Raw genomic sequence first — 18165 nt, forward strand, 5'->3', positions numbered from 1 at the left:
CTTCGTGGACACCAAATGGCTTTTGTTATCACTTTTCCGAACCTTTAGTTATTGGGTGCACTGCAACTCATATAGCGGTATATTGCAATCTCGATAAAAATAAAATTATTCTCGTTAACAAACACTAATTACTGAAATGGAATGCTAACCTGATAACAATAATATAAAATTTAATAATTAATCTGCAATCGTTTCTTTAAACTACAACAAGAACAAAAATTATTAAAATAACATGTAAACTGCATATCACCATGGTAACACTGTAATATTCAATGAATAACACTGCAAAAAAATTGTGAACAAAACTGAAACCAACAGTTAACAACGAAATTTATGAAATCAGCAGCAAAAAAAGAAAGTACCAAGAAGAGATTCACAGAAATCAAAGCCGAATCAGTTCAGATAATATTGACTGCAATATACGATAGTATGGACTGCAATATACGACTATATAAACAGCAAGATGTAAAACAACAATTAGTACATAGAAACTACATAAACAGAAACATGGTATTGCCATAAAATCACAGCATGCATATTCTGCATCATTCCTTAAATCTATTGAAACAGAACAATGTTCAACCAAAAACTTCTCATCAACCAAAATCGCAAACTACCCTTCAACCAAAATTAAAAAAGAAAAACTCGCCAACCAATGATAATCAAAACAATCTGAATCTGAATATGACAAATCAGCAAACAATCTGAATCGAGAATTGATAATCTAACAAAGCTCACATTCTGGAAAAACATACAGGTCAGAGTTGATAATCGATTCACCCATAATCGAACGATTTTGTGAATGAATTGCAGAGAGCACAAAAAGCGATTGCACAAGTGCTGTAATTGCAAAGAAATCGCTGTCAATTCTAGAGGAATCAAATTTAGATTAATTGAACCGATGGTGAGATTGATAGCTCAAATTGAGATGAATTCAAACTGGATTGAACATGTGGCGTGTTATTTGGAGCTAGATATTGCAGGATCGAGAATCAAAATCGAGATTGGTTGAGTGATTTGCAGAATCTAGCGTGAAATTTGGGTTGAGAATGATAAGGAAATTTGCATAATGATAAATTTAGGCGTGAATGGATGAAGATGAATTAGAAAAGAAAATTCATAGTATTCCCTTCAGCCTTTTAATTTGATTAAACACAAATAAAATGAGCTGCTATATGGCAGCTTAGCAACCGTCCAATTTCTAGATCTTGGGGCCCCTAATGGTGGTATGGTGTTATATTAAATAGTATTGTCATTTTAACACAATCCTATTTGGATATGATCATCCGTTTATTGCTTAAGTGTCTGTATATAGATTGATGTTATTATGTTCTCGTCGAATAACTTGCTAACACTATTTTTTGTCTACATATGTTGATTCAATAATTATATACGGAGTAGTAATATTGTATATTTTTTGTCTACATATGTTGATTCAATAATTATATACGGAGTAGTAATATTGTATAGAATTTTCTAACTATTCTATACATATTTTGAAACTTGATCTTATCCATTATAGGGAGGCATCCACTTACATTTTTCTCTTTAATATTTTAATTTTTAATTCTGCAAAATGAATAGTTCATTTTTTGGTTTCATTCGCTCAATCTTTTTCCACCTATTGTTTAAGTACTATAATTCTGAGTTTTAGTCAGACATAGGGACAATAGCAACTTTATTTTAAAAATTTATTATATTTGTTCAAATTCTAATCAGTCTCATGAATTAAAATATATAAAATTACAAAATTTTAATTTTTTTCAATAATTCGTATACAAATCAACATCTTTCAGTGTATTAAAATACTGCTTTTTTCCAGTCATTAACAATGTTTTGGTCAATTTTAGTCACTCTCCAGAAGATCTATCATACACGAAACAATGCACAAAATCACAAATCATTTATGAAGTCTTTAAAAATCTATGGCTTAAATAAAAGAATTAAAAATCTTACGATAAGGAACGTTATAAAACAAAATCAAATGCCAGGCGATTCTATCTCGTGGTCTACGTAGTTGTTTAGCTTGGCCCACATGAAAATGAAATCACAAACCAACAAACTGCTAATAATTCTTCTGCCTGATTTTTCTTTTTAAACAAAATTTTGATATGCAAAAAGTAATTTAAAAATATCAACTTGTGTACTAGGGCACTTCAATGTAAAGTTCAGTGTTCCAAGTAGTTCTATACTACAAATACACAAAAAAACAATTTTATATATAGAAAGATACAAAAGATCCCCAATATATATATCAACAATTTCATAAGATGAAAATCGATGTTTTTTTTGTTGGGATTTTTTAAATTAGTATCTTTAAGGTTTTAATCTTCTATTTCTCATAGAGCAAATCACTGAAAGCTAAAAGTGTTTTATTGAAAAAGCAAGAAATGTAAAACAATGGAATGTACTCTCTCCGTTTCTTCATAGTTGAGGCGGAACTTTTCGGCACGAAGTTTTATAAATGAATGTTGGATGTGTTAAATAAATAGATAAAAAAGTAAGAGAGAGGAAAAAGTAGAGAGAATAAAGTATAAAGTGAATAAAGTAGAGAGAGTAAAGTAAGAGAGAGGAAAAAGTTACCATATAAGGAAACGACTCAACTATGAAGAAACTTCCTGAAATGGTAAAATGACTCAACTATGAAGAAACGGAGGGAGTATAGTTTATAGAAAGTTTTAAAAAAAATTATTATAGCACAACTTTTGTATAGGCTAACATTATAATACAACGAAAGAAAAACCTTATCCGAATTGCATTTAAAGAGAAATTAATTAGATCAACCAAGCAAGTAACATCAGCTAATTCTCTCTTCTGCACTATAAATATTCATAAGCTGTGGGAAATAAAATCCAGGAAATCAACTTAAAAATAGGAAATCCAAGAATAGATTATCCATAGATGAAGAAAGATTATTATTAGATCTTAATTCAAAAGAAGTTCCAACAAGACTAATAAAATCAAAACAATAATGTAGTGAAGAATCATAAAAGCCAGTGTACTTAAAAATGAATTATAAAGCAGTTGAAAATTGTGGCCTTAAGTTGCTTAATACAGAGAGAGTAAGTGTCCATAGCCAAAAAAGGGATATTATTAATGATGAAGTGAAGTGCCATAAAAGTAACTGAGTGGAAAAAACAATATTTGGCACATTTGGAAACAAGAAACACAAAAGGAGTTGGTAATAAGCATGAAGAAAAAAGTGCATGTGGATTCAAATACAATAGAGAGGGATTAGTAATTCACAACAAACAAACAACTCTGGTAATTAAGCTGAGTAAGAAAAACTAAATCTAAGAACAGAGATTGAAACCAATATAAGAAGCATCTATTAGAAATGAGTCACTCACCCCTTATAAAAGAGGGAGAGTTATCCACACTTATATAAAGAAGGTAGGATATGAAACAAGATTTAAGAGTTTGAACAGTATCAGCGATCGGTGGTGGGGAAAAGGGTGAGAATTTTCGTGCCATCATCCTGGGGATTTCTAATTGGAGGGGTCGGGGAGGTGGAGAAGTGCAGGAAGGGCATGAAGTGGTCGGAGGGAGGGTGGAGGAAATGCGGGGGCACGGGGGAAGTGGCGAAGAGGCGGTCAGTGGCGGAGGAGGCGGGGGTATTGTTGGTCTGCATTCGCTTCAAATAGAGCCTGTATTTCTGCAAATGGCTGGCGACGTTCTCACGGGTGAGGCCGTCAACGCTCATCAGCTGCATTATGGTCTTGGGGACGGCGTTCTTGATCCCAAGATGGGCGACGGCGTCCACGAACCTCTTGTGCAGCTGTGGGGTCCACACCAGCCTCGGCCTCTTCAGCGTCCTAGCCACCGGCTCCTCCTCTTCACTTTGAATATTGAAAGCCTGAGCTAGATCAGGTGTTATTAGGGATTGGGAAAGGGGCATCAGATCCTCTGCCGATGGTAATTCTTCCTCCCATTTCCTAAACCAATTTGAATCATTCTCTTCCCTCATTCTCTCTCTCTCTCTCTAAATCTGCAGAGTTACTACTGAGTTTGATTAGAGATTAGAGAGAGATAGAGGAGGAGGAGGGGTGATCGAGGTGGATTTTGTCTTCTTCTTTTCACCTCTTATTATGGGTTGATTTTTATATTTATTCCAGGATTTAGGTCTTCCTTTTTATGGTTTATTTATTTATTTATTTATATCAATTATAGATTCACTGCCAAGAGATAACACTTGGGAGCGTAAGTTGCACGCCAGGTTGTGATTGGTGTGGGACGCCCAATCAGGTTGTCAGGTGATTGTGTGCCGGTGATCAAAGTCAATATCTTAAACATTGTTTTGTTTTGGTTTAATTTCCTTGAATGAAAGATGCAATCATAGGGGAGGTGACCTAATAAATGATTTTTAACTTTCTCCCACTCCTTTGAGACGTCTTTTATTTTTCTTTTGATGCCTTTTTGTAAATGGAATTCTTTTAATTCCCATTTTGAGACTGAAAACCAATAATACCTTTATTTTCTTTTGTTTTACTAATAGAGTGCACATGTTTTTGTTTGGAATATGGTCGAATAGTTGAAGGATATTTTTGTTACCCCATTTTATAAAAATATATATTTTTTTAATTTTAATTTATCTTATAAAGTTAATCTATTTTCATTTCTCACTTACGATAAAAAAAAGAAAGAAATTACTATTGTTTTTGTCTTTTAGAAAAAAACTATTTACATTTTTGATGTGAATCTGGGGATTCACAATCATAGGATGCAACGACATCGAGGGCCATGGGTTGATTGTGGTCTGAAAAGAAGGTGGAGATATGGCAAGGAGCCAAGCCGGATTCGGAGGTCTGACTCAAACCAGAATTTTCCTATCAAGATGGTGTCCAAATGCTCTTCTAAGACCACCATTGTCTTCATCGTCAAAAAAGCTTCGCGTGAGTACCTTACACGCCTCAATCGGAGCCCGGATGAGGAAGTTATGGTCGTTTTACAAAAGCTGCGCAGTCCAACAAGCAAAACGCCCGACCACAGAGAATTTGCCCAGCCTGGAGAGGAAAAACGCCCGACCCGGGCGTTTTGTGCGACTTGCGATTTTTGCTCATTTTTCCTCTTTTGTTTTGCACTTTTAACCTCTAGTATAAATACCCATGTCTAGTGTTTTTGTCTTCAGCTTTTGAATATTTGTAAGAGACCATTTCTCCATATTTGAGAGCTCACCTTCTTCATCTTTTGAAGACTTATCAAATTCCTTCGAGTTGCATTCAATCTTTTGCCGGGCTAAGGTTGATTTGTAAAGGTATGCTTGCTAGTTCTTGTGTTGCTAGTTTGTGGAGCCATTAGGTGTTTGTATGTGAAAGTGCCTTTGGGATTTCTTTCTTGTTTTTCACCTAAATCATAACACTTATCCATCCTCTCTATCCTTTTATCCATTTTTCTTGTTCCATTTCTTGGGTTATCTTGTTTATTTGTTGGGTTTATTTACAAGAATAAGTCCGGGGCAAATTCATGAATCTTCAATCTATAAGATTCACGTTAATTTTGGTTCGTCCTTTAAAATTAGAAACTTTTTATTTTAAGATATCTTTTTCTCAATAAAGAAATAAATTAAAGAATAATGTCTAAATTAGAGAATTCAAATACTTCAAAATTTCAAGTATATATAAACTTAAATAATATCCGACAACGGCGCCAAAAACTTGACTTGCCTTTATTTTCGTAAGAATAATCCAGCAAGTGTACTTCACTATTATATATTGTTTGGGCAAGATAAGAGTATCGTATCTACGGAGTATTTAGTTCGCTTAAGTACTTTTAATTATAATCATTCACAATTTAAACAGTTCAAGTTTTGGTTTGGTTTCTAAAATCTAGATCACAACTAATTCAAAGCAAATTAAAAATTTAAATCATGAAATTTGGTCAAATTCTAGTCTGTCCCATGAAGTTTGAATTTAGAATATTAAATCACGAAGTTTCGATTTTCTCAAATTTTTCATTCATGCACAAAATGTCATCTTTTAACGATAATCAAAACAATGTGTTTCATTAAACTAAATATGTTTTCTTATATAATGCTTTATTTTCTTATTTTATTGAATATTGTTGTTTTAATATCACCAAAAGATGTTGATATGTGCATTGATAAGACAATTGAGAAAAATTGAATTTCGTGAATAATATTTCAATTTCAAATTTTGTGGGACGGACCAGAATTTGACTTATTCCTTAAAATAATATAGGAAAGATGAATTGATGTGAGAAAATATAAAGAAAAGATAGAGTTCTAGGCTTAGACTACTATGATTTAGTGTTGAGTAGTTTGATGAAAACCTTTACGTTTAAAGTGAACTACAAAAGCAGTCTATGGACTATGGGTTTATCTCGCCAATAGTCTCTGGATTTTAAAAATATCTCCATTAGTCCCTCGACTAAGGGTTTATTTCAAAATTGGTCATTTTGCAATGTTTTCTTCCGAAAATGCCCTTTTGGCTGCTGGGCAATTTCGGAAGAAAACATTTTAACTGTTTCAATATGATATTAGTTCAATGATGTACTAAATATGATACTATTTAAAAATTATCTTCTTTTTCCCTTTCTCATCCTTCATTTTGCTTTATTTTAATTTTAATATTACATTTAATTTTATAAAATTATAAATTTTAAATTTTAATTACCAATAAATTATTTTTAATAAAAATTATTAATTTAGTTACCTATACTACAATTTATGAATTTGGATACTCATTTCACTATTCCCTCTGTCCCAAAGTAGTTGAGTCGTATTCTTTTTTTTGTTTTTTCAAAATAGTTGAGTCATTTCTTTTTTGGTAAAGACTTTATTTTCTCTTACTTTAATCTCTCTACTTTAACCTTTAACAAAACAATTTCTTAAATCTCATGCCCAAAAAAATTGCCCCAACTACCTTGGGATGGAGGGAGTATTATAATAAAAATTTAGTGGTCATGGCATACCAAATGGCATGATGACTTGGTATGTCCCACTAATCACTATTTAACATGTGGATATAGTAGGATTCTGGATATGTAAGTATTTAGAATGGAATACAGTTTTAGAATTTAAAAACTTTCCAAATTATTAGATGGAATGATAAAATACATGTATATATGTAAAATTATATATTTAAAGGTGATTGATTTAAGATATGATGGAACTATTCTGCTTTTCTTTATGGAGTATGTGTACATGAATATATGTATTAGTGGGCTATGATCAACTAATTAACAATCTCAAATTAAAATTAATTCTTAGTCATTAGATGAAGAGATCAATTATAATAATGTCAAATGAATTATATTTTAAATTTAAATAATTAGTAAATAAATTTAAATGGTATTAATGACAATTCTCTCTCATCAAAATTTTAGATTTACGTAACTCTCTCTATTTAAATTATTTTTTCGCAAAAAGTATATCAAATTAAAGGTAATTTTATAAGAATTCTAACGAGATATCAATTGCATATGTTCGGACGACGTTTAGATGATGAAATTTGATAAGTTTTATTTCAGTTTTCGTACATGTCTGTAAACATATTTTTTTTATCAACAAATCTCAATATAGTGTATGTAAAATATCAATAAAACCGTGTTGATATTTCCGTGTATTTGTGTTGAAATACTCATGTCCTTCTATTGATATTTGTAATACACTATGTTGATATAAAAAAACTCACAAAAATTATCATATGATAACATAATGACGATATTACCCTTTTGTTGATATTTGTCTATTATTTATTGAAATTTGTGAATTTCAATCTCATCCACTCATTTCAAAATCTAAAGGTGTAGATTTAGTCTTAGTTTTGGATTATGATGCTATAAGCATTAAAAGAAGACCCGTGTAAAGTATTAACTCCATCTGTTCCCTCATAGTTGAGTCGTTTTTCCATTTTGGGAAGTTCTCTCATAGTTGAGTAGTTTTTAAAAATGGAAAAAATCAGGATATTTAATGGTTTAGCTGGTTTAATTAACACCCCTTATCAAAGTTAATAGCTAATTACACAATTAAAAAAATCCCCAACCCTAATTCCCTTATCACACTCGCCGCATTCCCCATATCTCTCTAAAACAAAAAACGTTCTCCCTTCTCTCTTCTTCATCTGCTAACCCTAGATCTAAAATCCGTCGTCCCCTCTGAAATTCGAACACCAAATTAAGGTTCCGCCCTCCTCTTCTCACTCACAACGTCGACTTTACTCTTCTCTCTCAACTCACCCGTCGTCGTCTATTTTCTCATTTCGCCGACCCCAAACAATGCACCGCTCGCACATCACCAACTCCGACGACCGGAGACAGCCACGCAACCCCCTCGCCGATGGAGATGGTTGGATTAACCCTCGCCAGAATGTGAAGTGGCGCCATAATTCACCCTCTGAAAATTTTTGTAAATTTCATGTAATGTTACAGTTGTGCCAAACATTAAACTTGAAATGTTACAGCTTTGCCAATCATTTGGATTAATAAAAAAAGACTTTTCATTATACTTTAGTATATGTATTCTCGGCTCTCTCTCTCTCTCTTAAATTCAAAATTTAATTTTGAAGATTTGGATAATTAACAACTAAATAAACAATTTATAAAATTGAATTTGTAAACAAATTTTTGTTTACTTTAAATAAAAAGTTCAAATAAAATATGAAATTCAAATTCAAAAGTCCAACCACTTTATCTATTTTATTACCTATCTACTTAACCCACTAAACATCATTGTCTTATACACTATGCCCAAAAGTTCTGCCTCAACTGTAGAGGAACGGAGGGATATATAAATATATCAAAAAATCAAAAGATGATGATAATGTAAATTTTAATTTCTTTTTGTTTATATATTTACAAAATTACAAATATGAAATGTAATGATAAATTAAACCACAAATCTTGCTAGCACTGTTATTGTCACAACCGCACTTACCTAAGGATAGAAAGCACGGTGGATCACGATCATAGAGTACGACACATAGTCCAATGAAAATACCAAATCATAGATTGAAATCATGAAGCAACAAGGTCTATATGAAAATAGTCCAATGATATGTCGTATTCTAAGCCTTGGTTACTGGTCAGTATGTCGTGAATTGCATGTATTATCTGCAAAGAAGTTGTTTAAGTGTGCAAGATAAAGGGGTCCAAGTCAGTAGGAGACGATTCAGACAACTCATGTGAAAAGAGCGCTAGAAGGGTGCAATACTGACCAGGATGCATGCCAGAGAAAAGGCTCGAGATGGAGAAGAAGGATTGCTGGGATGATCAACCATAAACAAGGGCAAGAGAGTCATTTCACGAAGTAAGTCTACCCTAAAAGTAAGAGCAAGCCTCCCTATAAAAGAAGTCACTTAAAGAGAGAGATAGAGTTCTTAGTTCGGAGTCCAACCAGTACACTTAGTAGAATTCTCTCGAAGATCAGTTCCTTCAGCATTGTCCACATTCTTCTCGTTCCTCGCCACAACCATGGTCACCTAAAGTTCCAGACGTCCACCGGAGAGTCATCATCCACCGGTCCAGCCAGTTTGTCTCGTACAGTAGCAGTGTAATCTTTACTTGTTTTCTTCGTTGGATCTGTTGCAAACTTAAATCTTGTTGCCTTTTGAAGTATTTCGTTAAGATCCAAACGTTTCAGTTATGAAGTTTGTTTTACGCATCTCTCTTTGGTTTGAATCTGCTTCATTATGCCTAGGAAAATTAGATCTAGTTATCGCGTTTATTTTCTAAGTTTTTACGCATGTCTTCGTTTGAGTAGACCAGATATGGAGTTTGTTAATTGGAATTTCAAGTTCATGTCTCAGTTTAAGTTTTCGTGCATGAATTTCTCGTTTTGCGTTGCCGTTACCACCTTGCATGTTAGCCAGTAGGAATAATCTGGAGTTATTAGTCGTTAATCTTCAAGTTTAAGCTTTTTAATTGATGGATCTTATGTTTGAAGTTGTGAATTTGAGTTTATCCATGGAGTTTGTGTTCATATAATTTCTATGCATACTTGTTGAAGAAGAAAACATCACAATCCACTTTTTCTAGGACCACTTTTGCTTTTAGTTACTTTTTACTTTTGTCTTTTACTTTAAGTTTGTACCCTCTAGACCTGTCAGAGTTGCCACTCAGCCACCACATATCCCCTGCTGTTCTATATTTCCTTATTTAGTAACTGTCTACTTTTCAATATCCCTGAGATATCTTGTCCCTTATTTTCACGTACACAACCACATGTCGGTCACTTTCACGCCCACTAGTCAGTAGAGTACCATCTTTAATTTCTGTCTAGGTAGAATCTCAACCCAAAAGCGTGGTAGCTAACCAAAACCTCCCAGATTATCACCACAATTATCTGAACGTGTCCATCTCTGTGAGATTCGACCCTTACCTCCACTATCTAGCCAGTAGAAGTGGGTTGAGGAATATATTTGATATCAGGTTACGGTCGTCGTGCCAACGACTCAGCTGGGTTGGGATTTCCATCCTGATCAGTTAGACGCACCTTTACTTTAACACAACACCGAAAACCTGCACTTTCATCCAACAATTCAAGGAACATAAGAGTTTAAAACTTAGAGTAGCGGAAGCATTTGTGAGTTGACTACTACTATGTATGAAGACACATTAACAGTCGAAACATTTATTGAATCCGACCTTCGTCCCAATGCTCAACATTCTCCATCCTCGTCACGTCTCAACGTGCACGTAGGGAAAACACATGCAAGGCTGAGTACTTGATGCACTAAGTGAACTCATGCCAAATATATTTTCATCAATAAAGTTAGGTCAAGCCATAGTTGAGTAAAACTCGGGTTTTAATTTAAAATGCTGAAAAACACTAAAAAATCATTTTCATAGTAATAGGTGTCTACACAGACAAACATCATCATCATCATCCATCATATATCATATCTGAACCATCATGTGAAACGAGAATGTGGCCTCAAGCTCAATCACTGGACCGGCCGACCCAAAAGGCTGCTCACGATCCCTATCAGTGCACTAGCCTCAGTAGGTGCTTAGACCCTCCCGAATTCACTAACCATCAAAGTCTAGTAGGACGTTATCCTAGTAGAAAATCAGATAGGCAATTCAAAATAGAAAATACGACATGACATAACGTTTAAACCACCCTGATATCACCATATTCATATCATTGAAAATAAAAGAGTTTAAGTAACAGAGCCCACCTCGTTGCTTACTTCCTCAACTCGACTTTTCTATTCTGGCTTTAAAATAGTGTGCAAAAATCACCTTTTTAAAAGAACATAACACACGAAACAAAAATTAGACTTTTAGGAACATAATTAAATTAAAAACAAAAACATGCATCCTATGTGATGTTTATTTTATCCTACTAACTTCATAACGTTGAGTTGATCTCCCTTTCAATTTTTGCGGCTGCCCGTGGCATCGCGGGCGATGCCGGCCGGCCCTTCGCGCCTCCAAGATTATATTCCATTTGCCAGATCTCGTTTTTCTTATCATTTCATCTGGCCCAAAATAATCATTTAATCTAAGCCCAAATAATTCAATCCAACATCCCAAAACATTTAGGGGACGTTTGGTTATGCTGTTAAGTCATGTTAGTGGCTTTTATCTTGATATTACAGATATTTGGTTATCATGTTATCGTAACAGCATGGCCCAAGAAATTAGTACAGGCCCCCGAGGAATTTGTCCAGAAACGTGTTAAATTTGTATATTGACAAGAGGCACCAATTGTATTTAAGCCTCGAATCTTGGACCAAGTTATGACCATAAAATTACCATACTCTCCCTCATCAATGCCCCTAACCAATTCCCCCTCGTCAAAACTCTCTTTGAATCCCTCCTGTTTCATTCTCTTCCCAAGCGAAGGTGTGCCCTCGGTAAATCCGACTTATTTCTTCTACCCGATCAGAAAGACAGAGGCAAACAGTTGAATTGGAGTGTCAATTTGAACCAGTTAGGTTTCGATCCCTTGCTTTTTCTCGTAATTACCTTCATATTCATCCATGAACGAAAACGGTTTCGATCCATTCATTTACCCATGTGAAACAATTCAACCAAATTTTGTCCTTATTCACAAATTGGAATATCTTCACGGACAATGAGTCCACAACATTTTGTGTATCTTCGCTCCTAATTGAAATGTACCATCAATCCGAAGTCTTGTAAAGTTATATACATAATATTGAATACCCACTGATTTATGCATAAATTTGTTTTCTAAAATTTGAATTATAGGCATAAATTGGTATTCTGACATCTGGTTTTTATTATTGCATTTGTCGATTACTCCCTTCGTCCCTCTTTAGAAGTCTCAGTTTACCATTTTTGTGCGTCCCACTTTAGGAGTCCTGGTTGAAATATTCCATAAATGGTATTAGGCCTCACATTCCATTAACTTTTTCCTACTCATATTTTATTATTAAACTAATATAAAATAGTAGGACTCACATTCCACTATCTTTTTTCACCAACTTTCCTTTATATTTTTAAAACCCGTGCCGAACTCAACCGGGACTCCTAAAGTGGGACGAAGGGAGTATTATTTTTGGTGAGCATTGATGATCTCCTTGTCGTATTGCTTACTACAATCCACATGTCTTTGGAATGTTGTCTAGGAGATGAGATCAATCAAAAACATTGATGAAGCAATCTTGTTTTTGATGGAGGATATTGCGTAAAACTTCCAGATCTAATGACTTTGTATTCTTCACACACGGTCTCGCACTATGTTCATAAGGTGTTGCGTGCAGTTCTAAGTATGCACTCCCTTTTCCTAGTAAAACCTGACTCCGTCCCTGAGGATTGCACGGATCCTAGATGGAAATGGTTCAAGGTGCTTCTCAATAACTGAGCTTATTAGGATTGCTATAGTTGTTTCATTGTTGTTTATGAATACTGAAATATGTTATGTAATACTGTTGTTTGTTTGTGACAGGGTTGCTTAGGAGCCCTAGACGGTACGTACATTAACGTACTAGTTCGGAATGCTGACAAACCAAGGTATAGAACACGGTGTTGGAATCGTGTTTGGTCAATGGACTTTGACCAATCTAAATGTGACGAGACATTTAATTTTGTAAAATTAAATGCAATAGCGACGATCTACTTTCGGAGTAGATGTCCGTGGTACATTCATTTTCTCTAAACTGATTCCCGATGAGAGAAATATCCGTGGTATATTCATTTTCTCTAAACCGATTCCCGATGAGTGAGAAATTATGAATTAAAGTTTGTCACAGTGGTGAGCTATAAAGGAGCTATTAGATAAAACCAATGGATTAATTAAAAGAGTTAATTATCTCACATTAGTGGAGAGAATCTTATTAAACATTGATTTATTAAGATGAATTATTACGTGTAATAATTATAGTAGACCCAAGTGCACAATGGGTGCTAAATGGTCCACGACGGACCCCGACATATAGCGGGTCCCAAGAGGTCCACGACGGACCTCGACGCATAGCGGGTGACAAAAGGTCCCCGATGGACCCCGACGTATCGTGTGACCAAAAGTTTCACGATGAACCCCGTCGTGTAGCGTGTCCAGATGCATCAGTCTCCTCTAGCTCCCGTAACGGCTAGTCACTTCCGACGGTTACAGTCAAAGCCATGATGGCACACATAATGGCCGTTGACTCCATCAATGCGCATGAGTGGACCTGGCCTATAAATAGGCATGCATCCATTGCATTCTCTAAACAACACTAGACACAACAAGATTGCATATCATTTTGCATAGCTCTCTCCCACTTTGTGCATAGTCTTCTGTCGAAGCTCTGCCCTCGCCATCATCCAGTTCGCTGAAGCTTGTTATGTTTGCGGTGCTGCAAGACGAAGTTGTTTTATCTTTGGGGACGACACGCCAATCCGAGAGCACTACTAGGGCGTATCTTGTCTTGCGGAAAGAGGACTCCTCGACTTGGCTAATATCTTTACGGTTTATAGTTTTGATTATTGTTTTTATTATTTCAATTCAGTTTATTGTACTTTTATCTTCGTTCTTCATTTGGGTTGTATTACGCCCGGTTAGTGTATCTTTGTATCACAGAGTTAATATTTCATAGAAAGAAAAACAAAAACACGGAAAGGCCAAATTTCAACCAACACCCTCGCAGTTTGTGATCATCGGATGCGGTTCGTGTACGTACTCCTCGGATGGGAAGGTTCGACTGGTGATGCGAGGGTATTACATGACGCCGTGAACAGACCAAACGGTTTAAAGGTTCACATAGGTAAATGCTTACCAATCTAATGAATGGTTTATAAAATATCCTTCCTGCGTAGCTGTTGTCGTCTACATATTGGATCTATATAATGGATTGGTGTTGAAATTTTTTTTCTAGGAAATTACTACTTATGCAACAATGGTTACGCAAACAATGATGGTTTCCTCACTCCGTACAAAGGGGTTCATTTGAAGGAATGGGGACTAGTTGCAAAGAGGCTTGTAAATCCAGCCAAAACTTTCAATATCCGGCACACGAGAGCAAGGAACGTGATAGAGAGCGCTTTTGCAGTGTTAAAGATGAGGTAGGGCATACTTAGGAGTGCACCATTCTATCCTATCAAAGTGCAGGTACAAATGATTATAGCATGCTTCCTTCTGCACAATTACATACGAGGGGAGATGGCAGTTGATCCATTGGAGCAATTACTCGACCATGAACCCGAAGCTGGAGTTTATGATGAAGATGAGCATGGAGATCTTGAATTTACCTACCACGGAATGGAATCAGCAAAAGGATGAGATTGCACAAGCAATGTGGCAACATGTAAGTTTTCACACAATATCATTATTAAGCGAGTGAGGTCCACATTGGTGAAGTATGTGTGACATTTAGCTCCCATTTGTAGGACAACGAAGGCCGCTAGCATGTTCGTCCCCTCCTGATGTTGTATGACCTACTTTATATCTATGGTTGTTATCTCTACATATCGATATTATTATCATTCTACCTTGTTGTTGTTGGTAATGAGACTGAAGACTCTTTATGAAACGTTGTAATATCTTGACAATGTTTCCAATTTTGTTTCAAGAGGGAATGTTTGGTCTCTTATTTGTGTTGCCAATTTAAATTAGTTTGACATGGTAATTAATTATATTTTAAAAAAACAAATGCTCACAGGGTCAGATACACAACTATGATCCCAAACTTTGAATTTATTTCAACAGAACGACCAAGGATACATAGGATTCGAGTGCAAGGTACAAGATTAAAATTGGCGATTAATGGTTACTCGTAAGTTGGTGGCGTCCGTCGTCATTAAGTCAAACTTGAGCACGTCTCCCACTTGGAGATGATTATTTTTTGCAAACGTTTTCCACCCACGCCTAATTCGAATGTCGTGACCTCTATCTCGTACATAAACATCCCAGTCGTCCTCCCCATTCCAAAGTGTGGCCGGATAGACCGTATCTTTGTCAGCAACTTCAGTTTTCCAAAACTCTGATGGAAGGCTCTACAACATTGGTTACAAAATTATAAAATACCCAAGTACACCAGATTTATAAAAAAACATAATATAAAAAATGGGGCAAGCATGGTTTATATAATGTTAGGACCACTTACAAGACCCCGTTCCAAATCACTTGCAATGAGAACAACTGAAACCCGATAAGGGGGGCGGTTGGGCACTTGCCCCCCAGCCATCATTGTCTTCGCTCTTCGAAGTAAATTCATTTGGATCCCTAACCTCTGGAACTGGCCACATAGAAGACAAAAGTTATACAAAAATGATGATAATATAACATAGAAAACCTCATTCCATATCACGTTGCGGCATGCAACCGTTCATTCCATATCGGGTCACTAGGAAAGAGCTTTTTCTGTCAAATGTGAAAACAAGTGCGTCGCCGCGGTTGAAATGATTTGAGTATGCAAAATTATTCCACCCGCCTTCGAAGAACCATTCACGAGGAGCTTTCTTCATACGTACCAACCATCGTTTCCCATTTATCATCTCCAGAAGGCATTATGGAGGGAGTTCTGGTCCAAACTCAGCGATCCAATCTGTCGGCAGAACCTGTTTACGAAACAACAAATTTAGCACGAGTACGGTGCATTGCAATAGGGTCAAGAACAATTACGTGATCGCTCACCAATTTCTGAGAGCAGTGCTCCGGCATGAAGAGTCTCGCGAAACTTGGACGGTAATTTCTGCAAATAAGAAGTTATTATAATCCGTTTCAATAACTAAACTATATGCATTGCAAGTATGCAAAGCTGGAGTCACCTCGGAAAGGGACGTATCGCATCGCCCTCCATCGGAAAATTTGTAGTAATTGAATATTAAAAAATGACGCTACTTCTATCACATTTTATGGATAGAAGTTCACAATTTTCTTCCAATACATGCACGTGAATGCCAACTTTTCTTCAACGATATCATTGATAAACATGTGAATAAAAAAAGGACTACCATAGAGTAGCCAATCAAAACTTACAAATCACGTGTGTTACAAATGATTTTGTATATGAATTCCCATTGATATACATGTGAATACCACCAAGCTGTGAAGGAGGTGCACCAGTGCATTGAGTTGACGTGGATGGAGTAATCAATCAAAACTTACAAATCACATGGGAATAGTTCTATGTAATGTTACAAATAATTTGTATATGAATACCAATTGATGTCCTAGAAATCCCTACAGCCTCAAGTCAAGTAACATTGTTCATATTCACATAGGCAAAATTAAACTAAGCTCCATGAATGTTATGATTCCTCGGCAGGGGTCGTTTATTTACCAGGCAAACTGGTCTGCTGAGATCGACGCTGTGATGCTACAGACCATAATTCGCACATAGAGAGAAGCCAAATGGGAAGACACTGTCATCCCAATTCCTTTTCTGGTCGAAGCATCAAAGACTATAGCCACGGAGGTTGGCATACATTTACATGGAGTAAGTTGTATGAAAGATTCCAATTGCTAGAGCAAAGGTATCGTGCCTTCAAGGAAGTGGTCGATACTTATGGGGTCTTTTGGAACGTTATCGGCAGCACGGTGACTGCACCTGATACGGTGTGGACTGCTTTATTAGAAGTAAGTTTATTTTCTAATGAAAACCAGAGTTAATCATAATATGCAGTCATTGACTTTATATTGTATTTTTTTTTTGTTGTGCTTATACAGAAAAATAGAATTTGCAGTGCATACTACTATGAGGGAGAGCGAGAGTTCAATAACCTATCAATACTCTTCGGACTTTCAAAGGTGAAAGTCGATAGTGGTGATACCGTGGTGATCATCTCCGACAAGAGAAAACCCGATCAGCAGAATGAAGGGAGTGAATCAGTGTATTCGCCAATATTCGATGCGGGTACAAAGTTACGTCGTAGACTTTTCGACGAAGGGGTCAGTGGGGACAATGCATCAACATTTGAAAAACACCCAAACCACAACAATCTTGGCCCGGATGGCGAGATAGTGAGAAGAATGGGGCGTCCCTTGCCACCACGCACCGACAACAAGTGTATGCCACCCACGTACTCCCCAAACGGGAGTACATGTGGCTCCGCTAACCGCTGGTGGCTACCTAAGTGAATTTGTTTAACTATTGTCTATGAAGTACTATCGTATTGTGTAGTTAGGTGCAAGGTATTATCTTAAGTAAGATGTTATTGTATGGAGTAAGTGTGGCCGGTGGTCGTATGTGTTTGTAGTTGGTTGTTGTTTAAGTTCACCTAACGGATGAATGAATCCAAGTATTGGTCTTTTTAGTGTTGCAACCATGACCATATTTTATGCAAATAATTGAAATTGGTCAAACATTGATGTCACCTAAGGCAACAACATATACAGAAAAAGATAGATATATAGAAAAGACACTTAATGTTAAAGCCATAATCCTATGATTTTCATAACATATATACCGGCCATACATATACGGCTCAAAATGATGATACTCACAGTGTGCATAATATCACCACATAGAAAGGACCGTAGAGTTAGACCAAAGATAAATTGAGTTTGCCGTAATACAGAACCAATACGAGCAACTCAACCAACTAACTAGTTCCTAATATAATAACGGCCGAGGATGCAACCGTGCTGACCGACGTACCACTTTCAAGACCCTAATATCATGGCTTGCCAAACTTGGCAAGAGCATGCAGCACATAGGCAAGACGCCCTTCCTCTGGAATGCCTTTGAAGAAGTTGAGGCGTTCCATTTTCTCCAGCAAGATGTCACCCGCATCGAACTTCTGCTGCAGAGTGAG

The 18165-nt window shown here is 36.0% G+C and overlaps 1 protein-coding gene across 1 annotated transcript; it reads right to left on the reverse strand.

Moving 5' to 3' along the window:
- Positions 1-3158: 3158 nt before the first annotated feature.
- Positions 3159-4084, reverse strand: LOC125187736 (transcription factor MYBC1-like). Its single transcript, XM_048084365.2, has one exon. It carries the CDS (start codon positions 3965-3967, stop codon positions 3431-3433), a length of 537 nt encoding a protein of 178 aa, XP_047940322.1. The 5' UTR covers positions 3968-4084; the 3' UTR covers positions 3159-3430.
- Between the last annotated feature and the right edge of the window lie 14081 nt (positions 4085-18165).

This window comes from Salvia hispanica, chromosome 5 (genome assembly GCF_029641045.1).
Source record: "Salvia hispanica isolate PSC_SH4W2 chromosome 5, Shi_PSC_v1, whole genome shotgun sequence".
Lineage (NCBI taxonomy): Eukaryota > Viridiplantae > Streptophyta > Magnoliopsida > Lamiales > Lamiaceae > Salvia > Salvia hispanica.

Bases quoted from the DNA above. Each gene is read 5' to 3' on its own strand.
- LOC125187736 (XM_048084365.2), bottom strand. From the start codon at position 3,967: ATGAGGGAAGAGAATGATTCAAATTGGTTTAGGAAATGGGAGGAAGAA.